This window comes from Tachyglossus aculeatus, chromosome 3 (genome assembly GCF_015852505.1).
Source record: "Tachyglossus aculeatus isolate mTacAcu1 chromosome 3, mTacAcu1.pri, whole genome shotgun sequence".
NCBI classification, from domain to species: domain Eukaryota; kingdom Metazoa; phylum Chordata; class Mammalia; order Monotremata; family Tachyglossidae; genus Tachyglossus; species Tachyglossus aculeatus.
Window position 1 is genome coordinate 62,380,093 of NC_052068.1, and position 17,758 is coordinate 62,397,850.

The 17,758-nt window shown below is 42.3% G+C and overlaps 1 protein-coding gene across 1 annotated transcript in view; it reads left to right on the top strand.

The window, feature by feature from the left end:
* Positions 1-17,758, top strand: part of HK1 (hexokinase 1) — a 123,442-nt gene that overhangs the window by 47,222 nt on the left and 58,462 nt on the right. The window contains exons 4-7 of the mRNA XM_038743630.1: positions 1,044-1,163; positions 4,356-4,451; positions 7,442-7,541; positions 7,635-7,818. Of these exons, the coding sequence (XP_038599558.1) occupies positions 1,044-1,163; positions 4,356-4,451; positions 7,442-7,541; positions 7,635-7,818 (500 nt within the window). The remainder of the gene's footprint in view (positions 1-1,043; positions 1,164-4,355; positions 4,452-7,441; positions 7,542-7,634; positions 7,819-17,758) is intronic.

The following is a 17,758-nucleotide window of genomic DNA, read 5'->3' on the forward strand; positions in this document are numbered from 1 at the left end:
GGGGGCAAAGGGGAGAGGAAAGGGGCATATTTGGGGTGGGAAATTCAGTGCTAAGTCCAACATCGCCCCTTCACCATTTTCCATCCAAGCCCTACTGACCCGGCCTGGTTGCATCCCATTCTCCTCTACCAGCTCTTCCATTCTTTCCATCTCCTCCCCAACACACTCCTCCTTCTTACTGACCCAACTCTTCCTCCATCTCCTCAGGCCCCATTCCTTGCTCTTACAATGCAACAGGCACATTACCCGCCCACAGTGAACTAAATGTTCAATAAATGCCACTGATTAATTGATTGGCCTCAGTCTACTGCTGATGCTGGGCCTTGTTTACATTATGTTAGCCAGTTATTTTTCAGGAATCATGCTGGGCCTGCACCCAACGTGGAATGCCCCAGGTAGATTTTAAGGTCAGAACTCTTCACAACCCATGGCAGAGCCCCAGCAGACATTCGCTTAGTTGCAGAGCTAGGACAAAACCCAGGTTTCCTGATTCCCAGAGGTGTGCTCTTCCCACTAAACCAACAAACTGCTGGATGAGTTGACTTCGGTTTATTTGATTCTAATAGGTTATTGATCTCAAGCCAAGGATGGATCATACCCCAATACAAAACAAATTTAGAATCTGTTATTTAACATTAACATTTACGTTGGCTGTGCGTGCACATTCAAAGTGCATTTAATTATCATTTAGATATGAGATTGAGTAACATTCTGTGTTTTACCTTGGAAGTGCGGTTTTGGAAAGTGCTGTAATATCATGTATCAAAGACCGTATGATCAGCTTTAAAAATTTCCCTTTAAGTGGCTGTTTGATTGACATCTCATTTTGTTTGAAATGATGCCCTCAGTCTGCTTAGGGGCTCAGGGGTAGACATTATGGGAATCAACATTCCTATTGCGTGGGAGAAGATTGTGGCAATTGTCATTTGAGTTCTCTCAAGCAGGTATTATTTGTGATAAGGCTGGAAAGAGGGATCTTTTCCCTTATTATATATTGTTTCCTCCTTCTTGACTGTTGACGTCTTTCTTCTTGTTTCCATTAGCTTTTTGATCATGTTGCTGAGTGCCTGGGAGACTTCATGGAGAAAAAGCAAATCAAGGACAAGAAACTCCCTGTTGGATTTACATTTTCTTTCCCATGCAGACAATCACGAATAGACGAGGTAAGGTTACTTAAAAAAGAAAACTGTGTACGGTGGAAAGCAAAACCATTTTCCAGGTTTTAGAAAAAAAACAAACCTTAAGCACCCTCATAAAACCAAAAGAATTGAGCGATCATGAAGGAGTATTCATTCCTGAGAGGTGTTTTGTAGCTGAATCTTTTTTATATTAAAAACCTTATTTATGAATGAGACCTCTTGTTAACATAATCATTTTTAGTAATTTTAATTATTTGTATATATTATAAAGTGAATGGTAGTTCTGAAGACTTGGAGAGCAACCGACAAAATTCAGAAGTGAAACATTCTATTGCAGATATTGTCAAGGGGGGAAAAAAGAAGTGCCATTCAGTGGGAAGATTGAGAAATGGAAGAAAATAGTTTGTGCCTAATGATACCCAAATCGCATTTTGTTTGATCATCTTATTACTCTATTTATTTATTTATTTTATTTGTACATATTTATTCTATTTATTTTATTTTGTTAATTTTGTTAATATGTTTTGTTCTGTTGTCTGTCTCCCCCTTCTAGACCGTGAGCCCGCTGTTGGGTAGGGACCGTCTCTATATGTTGCCAACTTGTACTTCCCAAGCGCTTGGTACAGTGCTCTGCACACAGTAAGCGCTCAATAAATACGATTGAATGAATGAATGAATCTTAGTCCCAATTAGCTTGAATACCAGACTTTCTACTATATATACGCAATAATTTTTAAGTTTGGTTGAGGCATTAGAGCTAGGTGTAGTATTACAAATCATATGTCTTAGAGGGCCAAGCTTCTGTTTGGTCTTCTGCCTGATGGGAGTGAGGCCACTTTGGGAGCTACTGCACCCCCGCTCGCCACTCTTCCTCCCTTCAAAGCCCTACTGAGAGCTCACCTCCTCCAGGAGGCCTTCCCAGACTGAGCCCCCTCCTTCCTCTCCCCCTCCTTCCTCTCCCCCTCCTTCTCCTCCCCATCCCCCCTGCCTTACCTCCTTCCCCTCCCCACAGCACCTGTATATATGTATATATGTTTGTACGGATTTATTACTCTATTTATGTAGTTTATTCGTACATGTTTATTCTATTTATTTTATTTTGTTAATATGTTTTGTTTTGTTCTCTGTCTCCCCCTTCTAGACTGTGAGCTCACTGTTGGGTAGGGACCGTCTCTAGATGTTGCCAACTTGGACTTCCCAAGCGCTTAGTACAGTGCTCTGCACACAGTGAACGCTCAATAAATACGATTGAATAAATGAATTAACTAACTTCGGGCAGAGTAGGATCCACGGTGGTCCCCTTTTGAAGATTAAGTGGCCAACTGCTCTTGTTCTCCCGTAAGCACCCTGGGCATCACTGAAGCTTGTAAGCATTACCAGGTCCCTTTCCAGGATGGGGAAATTAAGATCTAGTGCATTTTCAGCCAATGTCCAGTCTTGTGGATGAGGACTGACTTAAACCAGACTTTAGCCTTATCTTTTCTCCTCCTCCTCCTCCTCCTTCTGCTCTCCTCTCCCTCCTCCTTCTCTTCCTCCTGCTCTCCTCTCCCTGCTCGTTCTCTTCCTCCTCCTCCTCTTCTGAAGGCAGTTTTATTTTTGCAAATCCTGGCCTTGTTCATTGGATAAGGAGATTCACATTAACCAGAATTGTTTTGGGCAAACTGGGGTCCTTTTTCTCTTTCAGACCTCTAAGAAAAGTTCACCTCCTCAAAGCCCTCCCAGATTAACCCCATCTCTGGTCACTCTACTCTGAGAAGCAGCGTGGCTCAATGGAAAGAGCACGGGCTTTGGAGTCAGAGGTCATGGGTTCAAATCCCGGCTCCGCCAGTTGTCAGCTGTGTGACTTTGGGCAAGTCACTTCATTTCTCTGGGCCTCAGTTCCCTCATCTGTGAAATGGGGATTAAGACTGTGAGCCCCATGTGGGACAACCTGATCACCTTGTGTGCAGAACTCTGTAGTAAGCACTTGGGAGAGTAAAATATAACAATAAACAGACACATTACCTGCCCACAATGAACTTATATTAATGTAATGTAAATATATGTACATTATATATTTGAGCCCTCCGTGGGACAACCTGATCACCTTGTATCTTTGTATCTTCCCCCAGCGCTTAGAACAGTGCTTTGCACATAGTAAGCACTTAATAAATGTCATCTTTATTATTATTATTATTATTCTAGTAACTCCTCAGCAGTAGCGCATATAACAGTGAAGTCTTTATTTCTGCCATTTCTGTTCCTGTGCAGCACTTTGCTAAATTATTACTCAGGGAATGGAGACTCACACTCTTGAATCCCCAAAGGGTGAATTAAGGGATTCAGAGAGGACCAAAAAGAGGCGGGATGGAAAGAGGAGGCAAAGAGTGTGACCTATGAGTTCGTTTCTAAATTCAAAATTAATTCTCGGGAATTTCTCTGTGAGATTGCCAAAGGAGAAACTGGCCTCTTGGGAAAACCCCTGAGAATTAAAATTAGAATTAGAATTGAAATTGGGGGTGATCTCCCAGATCATCTCTCTCCATTGACAGTCTGTCACTGTGCCCTAATAGATATCTGTATATTACGGTGCTTGTGCCTTGGGAATCTGTGTTTATAATTGTGTGCTTCTACAGTCCTGTCTCTTTTAGTAGTTTGTAAACTCTTTGTGGCAAGAACAGTATCTTGTATTTCCTCTCTTAACTGTACTTAATTCAGTGCACTGTCAACCAGAAATGTGCTCAGTAAATACTTTGACAGTACTCAGTATTTTCCACTGGAGCTCTTAGAATCAGGAACTGCCAGAATAAGAAGTTTCAAAAGTGAGCAACTTGTCACCCTATCTCAAAAGCAGCAACTTCTGTCATTTCCTGGAACAGGGCTATTAAATGTCCACCTCCTTCCACACCTCTTTGACTTACTCAAAAAGCCCATTCAGATCTTCAGTCGGACCTCTCATTTGCAGGAATCAGGGCGCCTACACTTGTTAATTGTAACAGGCAAACAAGCAACACCTCAGGGATGTGTGTGAGGGAGCAGATTTACTTGGGAAAGTCCCAGGGTCATAGTAACAATTAAAGCTCTGTGTCAGCACCTTGCTTTGGCCCCAAGGAGCTGTTTGATCTCAGGCAAGTTCCTTGACCTCTCTGGAGCTTTATTTTTTCATTTCTCAATGACTCAGCCTCCTTGGGGTTTTGAAAGACTCCATGCCACATGTCCTTTCTGATCCATTTGCAGGGTGTGCTGATCACCTGGACGAAGCGCTTCAAAGCCAGTGGAGTGGAAGGAGCCGATGTGGTAAAGCTGCTGAACAAGGCCATCAAGAAACGTGGGGTAATTTCTCTTTTAAGGTTTCCGACAGGGGCACGGCCACTTTCCAAGTTGCATGATAGATGCCGTTTGGTCACGGACGTGCTCGAAGGCACAAGAAAGAAATGCGTATATGCGTGAAAAAATCCGAGTGTTGCATGTGGTCTATCCAGATTGGAAGTCTGTCTCCCAGTGGGGTGACAGTTAATGTTCAGGCGTTTTAGAAGATATAATAATAATAATAATGGCATTTATTAAGCTCTTACTATGTGCAAAGCACTGTTCTAAGCACTGATATGACCAACTACATCTCCACCTTTTAACATCTTTAACTCTTCCCTCCAAACACCCCCCGTAGACCTATCATTTGTGAATCTAAGTAAACCCTTTCTGAACCTTTCAACACCCCTGAGTTTTTTTCCTCCAAATCTGTTACTTTTCCCATTGTGGACCTCGATTTCATGAGTCAATCCAAGCCGTCCCTGAATTTATTAGCATTTGATGCCCGCACAACTTTCCAAGATAATGAATTCCATATGCTCATGGTGATCTAGCGTAGTATTCATTAAGCTCTGAATGAGTAAGCCGAGCGGAGCGTTGAATTAAACATATACCCCAAAGGAATGACACAGTACTGTCAGATGACTACTACTTGGGGGAAGTCTGTCGAGATTATGGTAGGAATATTTATTCTTCCCGTCTCATCATCTGGCAGGTGGAAACTGAAGTAAAATGTAAAATCCAGGTTATGGGATTTAATATCACATTATTTTTATGAAGATGCTCTAGACTGTAAGCCCCTGGTTGGTAGGGAATATGTCTACCAGCTCTGTTGCTCTGTACTCTCCCAAAGGCTTAGTATAGTGTTCTGCACGCATTGAGTGCTCAATAAGGATCATTGAGGTGGTTTTTTTATGTATGTGTATACAAAATTATTTTTTGAAGGTCATTTTCAGAAGAAAATAGTGTTTCTGCCCTAACTTTTCTAGGGAAAATTTAAAATTGCCCGAAGTTATGAGGCTTTGTCATGGAATCTAAACCCTAATTAGTCCAGCATCTTACCACTGGTATTGTCTTTAATTTCATCATATGTATTCTTGCTGGATTGAAAACATCGTGGGATTTTTCTGCACTTTATCTTTCCCTCTCCAACCTTTTCCTCCAATCCAGACATTGCTGGTCTGTGGGGCCTCAGATGGTCTCTAGAACAACCTGGAGGTTGGGATGGCAGTGGAGGACAAACCGTCTATGTCCCCAGAGTAGATATATGAGGAAGCAGATTGGCTTAGTGGAAAGAGCCCAGGTTTGGGCGGCAGAGGTCGTGGATTCTAATCCCGGCCCTGCCACTTGTCAGCTGTGGAACCTTGGGCAAATCACTTAACTTCTCTGTGCCTCAGGTACCTCATCTGTAAAACGGGGATGAAGACTGCGAGCCCCATGTGGGACAACCCAATTCCCTTGTTTCTCCCCCAGTGCTTAAAACAGTGCTTGGCACGTTGTAAGTGCTTAACAAATACTATCATTATTATATGTGAGGTATATTATATAACAGACTGTGTTTTCTTTACAGACCAATCAGGGTGAATTGTGTACAGATTTTCAAGCTCCTTAATGTTTTCTTGAAACACCCCATAGTGATATTAATGCCAGTCTGAAACAGACGGGATATCTTCACGTTATTTTTTGTTTTTTTCAACCTGACTATACATTTTCAAGTAGAAATATTGCTTGACCTGATTTTTTGTTGTGGTTGTTGTTGTTGAACTGGCTGGTTCAATTGATGGTCAGAAAATGAACCCTGTGGTTGCAAGTTAGAAGACATTGGTACTTATTCTTGCCTTTGGAACCAGTCAAATAACTTTAATAATATTAATAATAATAGTGATATTTGTTAAGCACTTACTATGTGCCAGGCACTGTACTAAGTGGTGGGGTGGATGCAAACAAGTTGGGTTGGACACAGTTCCTGTCCCATGTGGGCCTCACAGTCTCAATCCCCATTTCACAGTTGAGGTAAGCTTGTTGTGGGCAGGAATATATCTGTTTATTGTTGTATTGTACTCTCCCAAGCGCTTAATACCGTGCTCTATACACAGTAAGCACTCAATAAATATGATTGAATGAATGAGTGAAGTGACTTGCCCAAGGTCATAGCAGATAGGGGAAGGAGTAGGAATTAGAACCATAACCTATGACTCCCAGGTGTGCTCTTTCCTCTCTGCCGTGCAACTTCTACTTTTACATTTATTAACTAGCGGTTCCCAGACCTTGAAGCTCTCAACACTATTTAATATGTATACCAGGTTGGGCAGCGAGGTTGGGGAGACCTATTGGGAAGGAGGTGTCTTTTCTTTTGCTGTTATTGGTGGCATCTGTTGCCCCCAGGACTGAGAGCAGACATAGTTTAGATGGAAGGGGACACCATTCTCCTGCCCTTGGCAAGATTGGGGGTTTGTGTTATTGGGAGCCTGCTGTTGGGTAGGGACCGTCTCTGTATGTTGCCAACTTGTACTTCCCAAGCCCTTAGTCCAGTGCTCTGCACACAGTAAGCGCTCAATAAATACAATTGAATGAATGAATGAATGCCTAGGGCCGATAGGCCGCGATCCAGTACAGACGCAGTCTTGAAAATCCAGGTTGGAAGAAAATCTCAGTAAGAGATGCCAGGATCATCAAACATTGAAAGCGATAAAAGATAATACCCTCTATCATTCTGTGGAGTCCAACCGTGTGCTTTGACAGAGCCCTTCCTGTTGTCTTTTTCTGATTCCACAACTTCTAATTGTTTTTCCTTGCCCGTGAATTCAGTTAGTGTTAATTCTTAGGAAATAGTTTCAGCTCAAGAATAAAATTAGCAACAATAGGGAAAGACTGAAAGAGCCAGGGTCTATCCAGGTGACCCTCCCTGTGGTGTTTTGCGGGCAGTTTTTCCAGTCTGAGACTCTTCGGCGTGGAGTGTCTCAAGACCTAGCGATCCATGTTTCCTGAAGGTAATTGTTCGTTTCCATCTTCAGGACTATGACGCAGATATTGTGGCCGTGGTGAACGACACAGTAGGAACCATGATGACCTGTGGTTTTGATGACCAGCGCTGTGAAGTCGGCCTGATAATTGGTAACCTGTCTTCCTCAGGTCTTTAGGTGACGGATGGAATTCAGGCTTTAATTCCCTTATTCTCGGGTAACATCTTTCGGTGCTCTCCCCAAGGTACCGGCACCAATGCCTGCTACATGGAAGAGCTGAGACACATTGACTCGGTGGAAGGAGATGAAGGAAGAATGTGCATCAACACGGAGTGGGGGGCCTTTGGAGACGATGGGTCCTTGGAAGACATCAGGACCGAATTTGACAGGGAGATCGACCGGGGATCCCTCAACCCCGGAAAACAGCTGTGAGTTTCAGCTCTCATTCCTTTTCTTTCTGGCACAAAAGCAATCGCAACAAGTTCCTCCGAGAAATTTGGCACGAAGGCTGAAATTTGGTACGGGACGGAAGGCTGAAAAAATTCGAATGAACGAGAAAAGCTCCAAGACCTTTTCCCGTCTCGGGGAGACCCAGTCAGAAAAGAGTTGCCATCTCCGAAGTTGTGGATTTGTTATGTCTTAGGATGAAACTCCCCTTTAGCCATCTAAGCAGTGTGGAAGATAAAGAAAATTTCAGAAAGGTGGTGTTAGTGGAGTGCAGAGAATTCAATTTGTTGGGGACAATCTCCGTGTAGTCAAAAGCGTGCCAGGATTATCCTTCCTATTCTGAGTTCATGGGTGGCTGTATTAGGCATAAAGCCATATCTGTCCGCATTTTCATAGGGAGCAGGGAATGTAGAACAGAGATGATGGAGGATATCAGCCGTCGTAGTCAAGTTATTTGTGGCCTAGATGAGATCGTGGTTGCAGAGGCAAGATGATTAGAAAATAAATGGCTTTAATGAAATAAAAGTGCACAGTTTAAAAATTTCTTTTGAACTGTTTCATGGTCTTGGGCCATCTCTGAACAACAACAATAATAATAATAATGGTATTTGTTAAGGGCTTACTATGTGCCGGGCACTGTACTAAGAGCTGGGGTGGCTACAAGCAAATTAGATTGAACACAGTCCAGTCCACACACCTGGGGCTCACAGTCTCAGTCCCCATTTTACAGATAATGTAACTGAGGCACGGAGAAGTCAAGTGACTTGCCCAAGGTCACAGCAGGCAAGTGGCAGAGCTGGGATTAGAACTCATGACCTTCTGAGTCCCAAGCCCCAAGTTCTATCCACTATCCTTCTCTAGCTCTACAAAAACTCCCACCTAGGGGGTTAGCTGGTTAATTTTTACTATTTTGGTCTTTCTCTGTTCCTCCGTATTTGCTGATCAGAAACAGACTGTCACAAGTTATAGTTTGGGGACTATAGGGTCGCTTTTAACATATTAGGGCAAGGCTTATTGGTCTTTGATTACTCATATTTTTTTTTATAATGTTATTAAGCACTTACTATGTGCAAAGCACTGTTCTAAGCACTGGGGAGGTTACAAAGTGATCAGGTTGTCCCACGGTGGGCTCACAGTATTAATCCCCATTTTACAGATAGGTAACTGAGGCTCAGAGAAGTTAAGTGACTTGCCCAAAGTCACACAGCTGACAATTGGCGGAGCAGGGATTTGAACCCATGACCTCTGACTCCAAAGTCCATGCTCTTTCCATTGAGCCAAGCTGCCTCACTATTTTTTTGAGTGCTTACTGTGTGCAGAGCACTATATTTAGCAATTGGGAGAGTACAATACAAAAATATAGCAGTCAACCAATCAATGATATTTATTGAGCACTGACTATGTTCAGAGCACTGTACTACTACTACTACTACTAATAATGATGGCATTTATTAAGCGCTTGCTATGTGCCAAGCACTGTTCTAAGCACTGGGGAGGTTACAAGGTGATCAGGTTGTCCCACGGGGGGCTCACAGTCTTCATCCCCATTTTACAGATGAGGTAACTGAGGCCCAGAGAAGTGAAGTGACTTGCCCGAAGTCACACAGCTGACAATTGGCAGAGGCAGGATTTGAACCCATGACCTCTGATTCCAAAGCCCGGGCTCTTTCCACTGAGCTGCACTGCTTCCCTAAGCCCTTGGGAGAGTACACTACAACAGAACTAATTAGTTATATTTTTTGAGTGCTTACTGTGTGCAGAGCACTGTATTTAGCGATTGGGAGGGTACAATACAAAAATATAACAATCAACCAATCTTGGAAGAGTATAATACAACAGAACTAATTAGTCATATTTTTTGAGTGCTTTCTGTGTGCAGAGCACTGTATTTAGCGATTGGCAGAGTACAATACAAAAATATAACAATCAACCAATCAATGATATTTATTGAGTGCTGACTATGTTCAGAGCACTGTACTAAGCACTTGGGAGAGTATAGTACAACATAACTAATTAGTCATATTTTTTGAGTGCTTACTGTGTGCAGAGCACTGTATTTAGTGATTGGCAGAGTACAATACAAAAATATAACAATTAATCCATCTTGGAAGAGTATAGTACAACAGAACTAATTAGTCATATTTTTTGAGTGCTTACTATGCGCAGAGCACTGTATTTAGCGATTTGGAGAGTACAATACAAAACTATAACAATCAACCAATCTTGGAAGAGTATAGTACAACAGAACTAATTAGTCATATTTTTTGAGTGCTTACTGTATGCGGAGCACTGTATTTAGCGATTGGGAGAGTACAATACAAAAATATAACAATCAACCAATCTTGGAAAGAGTATAGTACAACACAACTAATTAGTCATATTTTTTGAGTGCTTACTGTGTGCAGAGCACTGTATTTAGCAATTGGGAGAGTACAATAAAAAATATAACAGTCAACCAATCAATGATATTTATTGAGCACTGACTATGTTCAGAGCACTGTACTAAGCACTGGGGAGAGTATAGTACAACAGAACTAATTAGTCATATTTTTTTGAGTGTTTACTGTGTGCAGAGCACTGTATTTAGCGGTTGGGAGAGGACAATACAAAAATATAACAACCAACCAATCAATAATATTTATTGAGTGCTGACTATGTTCAGAGCACTGTACTAAGCACTGGGGAGAGTACAGTACAACAGAATGAATTAGTCATATTTTTTGAGTGCTTATTGTGTGCAGGGCACTGTATTTAGCTATTGGGAGAGTACAATACAAAAATATAACAATCAACCAATCAATGATGTTTATTGAGCACTGACTATGTTCAGAGCACTGTACTAAGCACTTGGGAGAGTATAGTACAACAGAACTAATTAGTCATATTTTTTGAGTGCTTACTGTGTGCAGAGCACTGTAGCGACTGGGAGAGTACAATACAAAAATATAACAATCGACCAATCTTGGAAAGAGTATAGTACAACACAACTAATTAGTCATATTTTTTGAGTGCTTACTGTGTGCAGAGCACTGTAGCGACTGGGAGAGTACAATACAAAAATATAACAATCGACCAATCTTGGAAAGAGTATAGTACAACAGAACTAATTAGTCATATTTTTTGAGTGCTTTCTGTGTGTAGAGCACTGTATTTAGCAATTGGGAGAGTACAATACAAAACTATAACAATCAACCAATCTTGGAAAGAGTATAGTACAACACAACTAATTAGTCATATTTTTTGAGTGCTTACTGTGTGCAGAGCACTGTATTTAGCGATTGGGAGAGTACAATACAAAAATATAACAATCAACCAATCTTGGAAAGAGTATAGTACAACTCAACTAATTAGTCATATTTTTTGAGTGCTTACTGTGTGCAGAGCACTGTATTTAGCGGTTGGGAGAGGACAATACAAAAATATAACAATCAACCAATCAATAATATTTATTGAGTGCTGACTATGTTCAGAGCACTATACTAAGCACTGGGGAGAGTACAGTACAACAGAATGAATTAGTCATGTTTTTTGAGTGCATATTGTGTGCAGAGCACTGTATTTAGCTATTGGGAGAGTACAATACAAAAATATAACAGTCAACCAATCAGTGATGTTTATTGAGCACTGACTATGTTCAGAGCACTGTACTAAGCACTTGGGAGAGTATAGTACAACAGAACTAATTAGTCATATTTTTTGAGTGCTTACTGTGTGCAGAGCACTGTAGCGACTGGGAGAGTACAATACAAAAATATAACAATCGACCAATCTTGGAAAGAGTATAGTACAACAGAACTAATTAGTCATATTTTTTGAGTGCTTTCTGTGTGTAGAGCACTGTATTTAGCAATTGGGAGAGTACAATACAAAACTATAACAATCAACCAATCTTGGAAAGAGTATAGTACAACACAACTAATTAGTCATATTTTTTGAGTGCTTACTGTGTGCAGAGCACTGTATTTAGCGATTGGGAGAGTACAATACAAAAATATAACAATCAACCAATCTTGGAAAGAGTATAGTACAACTCAACTAATTAGTCATATTTTTTGAGTGCTTACTGTGTGCAGAGCACTGTATTTAGCGGTTGGGAGAGGACAATACAAAAATATAACAATCAACCAATCAATAATATTTATTGAGTGCTGACTATGTTCAGAGCACTATACTAAGCACTGGGGAGAGTACAGTACAACAGAATGAATTAGTCATGTTTTTTGAGTGCATATTGTGTGCAGAGCACTGTATTTAGCTATTGGGAGAGTACAATACAAAAATATAACAGTCAACCAATCAGTGATGTTTATTGAGCACTGACTATGTTCAGAGCACTGTACTAAGCACTTGGGAGAGTATAGTACAACAGAACTAATTAGTCATATTTTTTGAGTGCTTACTGTGTGCAGAGCACTGTAGCGACTGGGAGAGTACAATACAAAAATATAACAATCGACCAATCTTGGAAAGAGTATAGTACAACAGAACTAATTAGTCATATTTTTTGAGTGCTTTCTGTGTGCAGAGCACTGTAGCGATTGGGAGAGTACAATACAAAAATATAACAATCGACCAATCTTGGAAAGAGTATAGTACAACAGAACTAATTAGTCATATTTTTTGAGTGCTTTCTGTGTGCAGAGCACTGTAGCGATTGGGAGAGTACAATACAAAAATATAACAATCAACCAATCTTGGAAAGAGTATAGTACAAAAATATAACAATCAACCAATCAATGATATTTATTGAAATAATTGCCCAAACTCACACAGCAGACAAGTGGCAGAGCCGGGATTAGAACTCAGGTCTTTCTGACCTCCACATCCATGCCCTGCTTTTTGTGATCTCATTGATCTTTCTGGTGAGACTAATTGCCAGTGATATAAGAAATTGACTGGGATAGACATCAGGTTTTCTTTGGGAACAGTATCTCCCTACATCAGGTAGACTCTCCCTTCCTTCTTTGCACCCCTAGGGAATGGGTTAATCGGTGGTATTTATTGAGCGCTTACTGTGTGCATAGCACGTGGGTGCTGTAGAGGATCCTGGAGAATTGGAGCAAATGGTATAAATTTGCAAATATTATGGTGCATTATGGTGCAAATATGCTTGTAATAATAATAATAATAATAATGGCATTTATTAAGCGCTTACTATGTGCAAAGCACTGTTCTAAGCACTGGGGAGGTTACAAGTTGGTCGGGTTGTCCCACGGGGGGCTCACAGTCTTCATCCTCATTTTACAGATGAGGTAACTGAGGCACAGAGAAGTTAAGTGACTTGCCCAAAGTCACACAGCTGACATGTGGCGGAGCTGGGATTTGAACCCATGACCTCTGACTCCAAAGCCCAGGCTCTTTCCACTGAGCCACGCTGCTTCTTGTACATATTTTTTACTCTATTTATTTATTTATTTTACTTCTACAGCTCTATTCTATTTTTTTTATTTTATTTTATCTGGGATTCTGCCCCAGGAAGCCGGGATCGGGTGGTTGGGAAGTCCATGAGGAATCTGGTGGGTACAAGTAGCAGCTGCTGGTGTCCGCTGAACTGTTGAAATGTGCAGTGAGGGACACTTCCCACTGGGAATCTGAGAAGGGAGGCGAACCAAATCGGGCTTCTCATCCTCCAGTCTAAGTTGCTGAGAGATGCCTTCAAGAACAGAAGGGATAAGCGTTAGCTATTCTCCTCCCCCAGAGACAGAGCCAAAGATTTGGGCTTGATTAGCAACCTCAGGGATCTAGAGAAGCGGCGTGACTCAGTGGAAAGTGCCCGGCCTTGGGAGCCAGAGGTCATGGGTTCTAATTCCGGCTCCGCCAATTATCAGCTGGGTGACTTGGGGCAAGTCACTTAATCAATCAATCAATCGTATTTATTGAGCGCTTACTATGTGCAGAGCACTGTACTAAGCGCTTGGGAAGTACAAATTGGCAACACATAGAGACAGTCCCTACCCAACAGTGGGCTCACAGTCTAAAAGGGGGAGACAGAGAACAGAACCAAACATACCAACAAAATAAGATAAATAGGATAGAAATGTACAAGTAAAATAAATAAATAAATAAATAAATAGAGTAATAAATATGTACAACCATATATACATATATACAGGTGCTGTGGGGAAGGGAAGGAGGTAAGATGGGGGGATGGAGAGGGGGACGAGGGGGAGAGGAAGGAAGGGGCTCAGTCTGGGAAGGCCTCCTGGAGGAGGTGAGCTCTCAGCAGGGCCTTGAAGGGAGGAAGAGAGCGAGCTTGGCGGAGGGGCAGAGGGAGGGCATTCCAGGCCCGGGGGAGGACGTGGGCCGGGGGTCGACGGCGGGACAGGCGAGAACGAGGCCCGGTGAGGAGATTAGCGGTGGAGGAGCGGAGGGTGCGGGCTGGGCTGGAGAAGGACAGAAGGGAGGGGAGGTAGGAGGGGGCGAGGTGATGGACAGCCTTGAAGCCCAGGGTGAGGAGTTTTTGCCTGATGCGCAGTTATCTTCTCTGTGCCTCAGCTCCCTCCTCTGGAAAATGGGGATTAAGACTGTGAGCCCCATGTGGGACAACCTGATTACCTTGTATCTCCTTCGGCGCTTAGAGCAGTGCTTGGCACATAGGAAGCGCTTAACAAATACCAAAATTCTTATTATTATTTAGGTTAGCCAATTAAGACTTTCTTAATAGCGAGGGTTTCGAGACACTGGAAGAATCGCTATTAAAGGAGGTTGGGAAAATCTCTTTCCCTGAAGGTCTTCATATATACTGTTGATACTCATCTTGGTCCCCCAGCTCTTAATGTAGAAACTGTCCTCTACTATTTTCCCCTTTTCTGTAATTTATTTTAATTTTTGTTTCCACCTGCAGACTGGTAAACTCCTTATGGGCAGGGATCAATCAATCGTATTTATTGAGCGCTTACTGTGTGCAGAGCACTGTACTAAGCGCTTGGGAAATACAAGTTGGCAACATATAGAGACGGTCCCTACCCAACAGTGGGCTCGCAGTCTAGAAGATCACGTCTACTGGCTCTATTATGTTGTATTTTCCCAAGCTCTTAGAACAGTGCTCTGCTCAGAGAAAACACTCAATAAATGCCATTGATCGATTTAATGAATCAGTCAATCTCTAAAGAGGTTTCTAAATCAGTCAATCTCTAAATCTCTAAGATTTCTAAAGAGGTTTAAATGGAAATTTACCAGGAGGAAGAGGGCTTGGTCTGTGATGGCGGCTACGTTGTGTGGCCCTGTCACTTCATGGAGTTGAAATGTGGGAATGCCACAGAGCGCTTTGTACAGAGCTCTGCATACACTAAGTGCTCAATAAATATTATTATTATTACGGCATTTGTTAAGCACTTACTATGTGCCAAGCACTGTTCTGAGTACTGGGGTAGATACAGGGTGATCAGGTGGGGCTCACACTTTTAAACCCCATTTTACAGATGAGGTAACTGAGGCCCAGAGAAGTTAAATGACCTGCCCGAGGTCTCACAGTGGACAAATGGTGGGGCTGGGATTAGAACCCACGTCCTCTGACTCCCAAGCCCGGGCTCTTTCCATTAAGCTGATTGATTGATTTTTTTTCTGTCTGATCCAGTAATAATGGATACTATAATGGATAATAATAATAATGGATACTATAATGGATCATACTAATAATCCAGTAATAATAATAATGATGGTATTTGTTAAGTGCTTACTATGTGCAAGGCACTGTTCTAAGCGCTGGGTAGAAGTAGTACTGCAAGCAAATGCTGTGGCAAGCGGTATGCCGGAAGAGCTGTGATGCAACTCTCCCCGGCGCTTAGTACAGTGCTCTGCTTACAGTAAGCTCTCAATAAATACAATTGACTGCCTGTTGTTTCTCTTAAGGAGCTGAGGTTGACTGTTTTTCAGTGTATTTCAAGCTGCTTTCCTGCCCTTTTCTGGCAACGAGGCGGAGTATATAGTTAGCGATCTCAGTTTCTCATTCGTAGCCTAGTCAATCTCATGTCTCCATTTCTAGTCCAGCACAGAGGAGTAAAGAGACTGTGAGCCCACCGTTGGGTAGGGACCGTCTCTATATGTTGCCAACTTGTACTTCCCAAGCGCTTAGTACAGAGCTCTGCACACAGTAAGCGCTCAATAAATACGATTGAATGAATGAATGAAAACCGGTAGTGTTCTCTGAATCATTGATGAATGGGGTCCCCTTTTTAATGGTATTTGTTAAGCGCTTACTGTGTGCCAGGCACCGTGTACTAAGTGTGAGAAGCAGCGTGGCTCAGTGGAAAGAGCCCGGGCTTTGGAGTCAGAGGTCATCATCATCATCATCATCAATCGTATTTATTGAGCGCTTACTGTGTGCAGAGCACTGGACTAAGCGCTTGGGAAGTACAAATTGGCAACATATAGAGACAGTCCCTACCCAACAGTGGGCTCACAGTCTAATCCTGGCTCCGGCAAATGTCAGCTGTGTGACTTTGGGCAAGTCACTTCACTTCTCTGGGCCTCAGTTCCCTCATCTGTAAAATGGGGATTAAGACTGTGAGCCCCACGCGGGACAACCTGATCACCCTATATCTCCCCGGCGCTTAGAACAGTGCTTTGCACATAGTAAGCGCTTAACGAATACCATTATTATTATTATTATTATTATTATTACTAAGTGTTGGGGTAGTTTCAAGCAAATCATATTGGACACAATCCCTGTCCCATATGGGGCTCAGCCTCAATCCCCGTTTTGCAGATGAGGGCATGGAGGCACAGAGAAGTGAAGTATCTTTCCTAAGGGCGCACAGCAGCATGGCTCAGTGGAAGGAGCACAGGCTTGGGAGTCAGAGGACATGGGTTCCAATCCCGCCTCCGCCACTTCATCATCGTCATCATCAATCGTATTTATTGAGCGCTTACTATGTGCAGAGCACTGTACTAAGCGCTTGGGAAGTACAAATTGGCCACTTGTCTGCTGGGTGACCTTTGGGTGACAGGATTTGGTGACAGATGAAATGTGTAGATTGAATGAGAGAGATGAGTCGAGGATAATGCCTAGGGTACGGGTTTGTGAGATCGGGAGGAAAGTGCCATGGTCTTCAGTGATGGGAAACACAGGGGGAAGACAGGATTCGAGCGGGAAGACAAGGAGTTCCGTTGCGGACATCCAAGTTGAGATGTTGAGATGGCGAGACTGCAGAGAAGGCGACAGCTCAGGGCTGGAGAGGGAGATTTGGGAATTATCAGCATAGCAGTGGATTCACACCCATATAAGCGCTTAGTACAGTGCTCTGCACACAGTAAGCGCTCAATAAATACGATTGATGATGATGATGATAATCTATTTACTTTCTTACAGTTGAGGAGTAAGTGTTGCTTTGTAATCTTAACTGTGATCATTTGCCTTGAAGTATAATTTGCCTGGTCATCAAGCCAGTTTTAATTGGTAAATTACGTATTTGCAACAATATTTAGGGTCAGTAACCCTGTCGTGAATTGCCCAAACAGCTTGTTTCCTTCAGTTTTCTTATAAGCTTTTCTTCCTCTCCCCCTCGTCCCGCTCTCCATCCCCCCCATCTTACCTCCTTCCCTTCCCCACTGCACCTGTATATATGTATATATGCTTGTACATATTTTTTACTCTATTTATTTTACTTGTACATATCTATTCTATTTATTTTATTTTGTTAGTATGTTTGGTTTTGTTCTCTGTCGCCCCCTTTTAGACTGTGAGCCCACTGTTGGGAAGGGACCGTCTCTATATGTTGCCGACTTGTACTTCCCAAGCGCTTAGTACAGTGCTCTGCACATAGTAAGCGCTCAATAAATACGATTGATGATGATGATGATTGATGATGATGATGATGATAATCTATTTACTTTCTTACAGTTGAGGAGTAAGTGTTGCTTTGTAATCTTAACTGTGATCATTTGCCTTGAAGTATAATTTGCCTGGTCATCAAGCAAGTT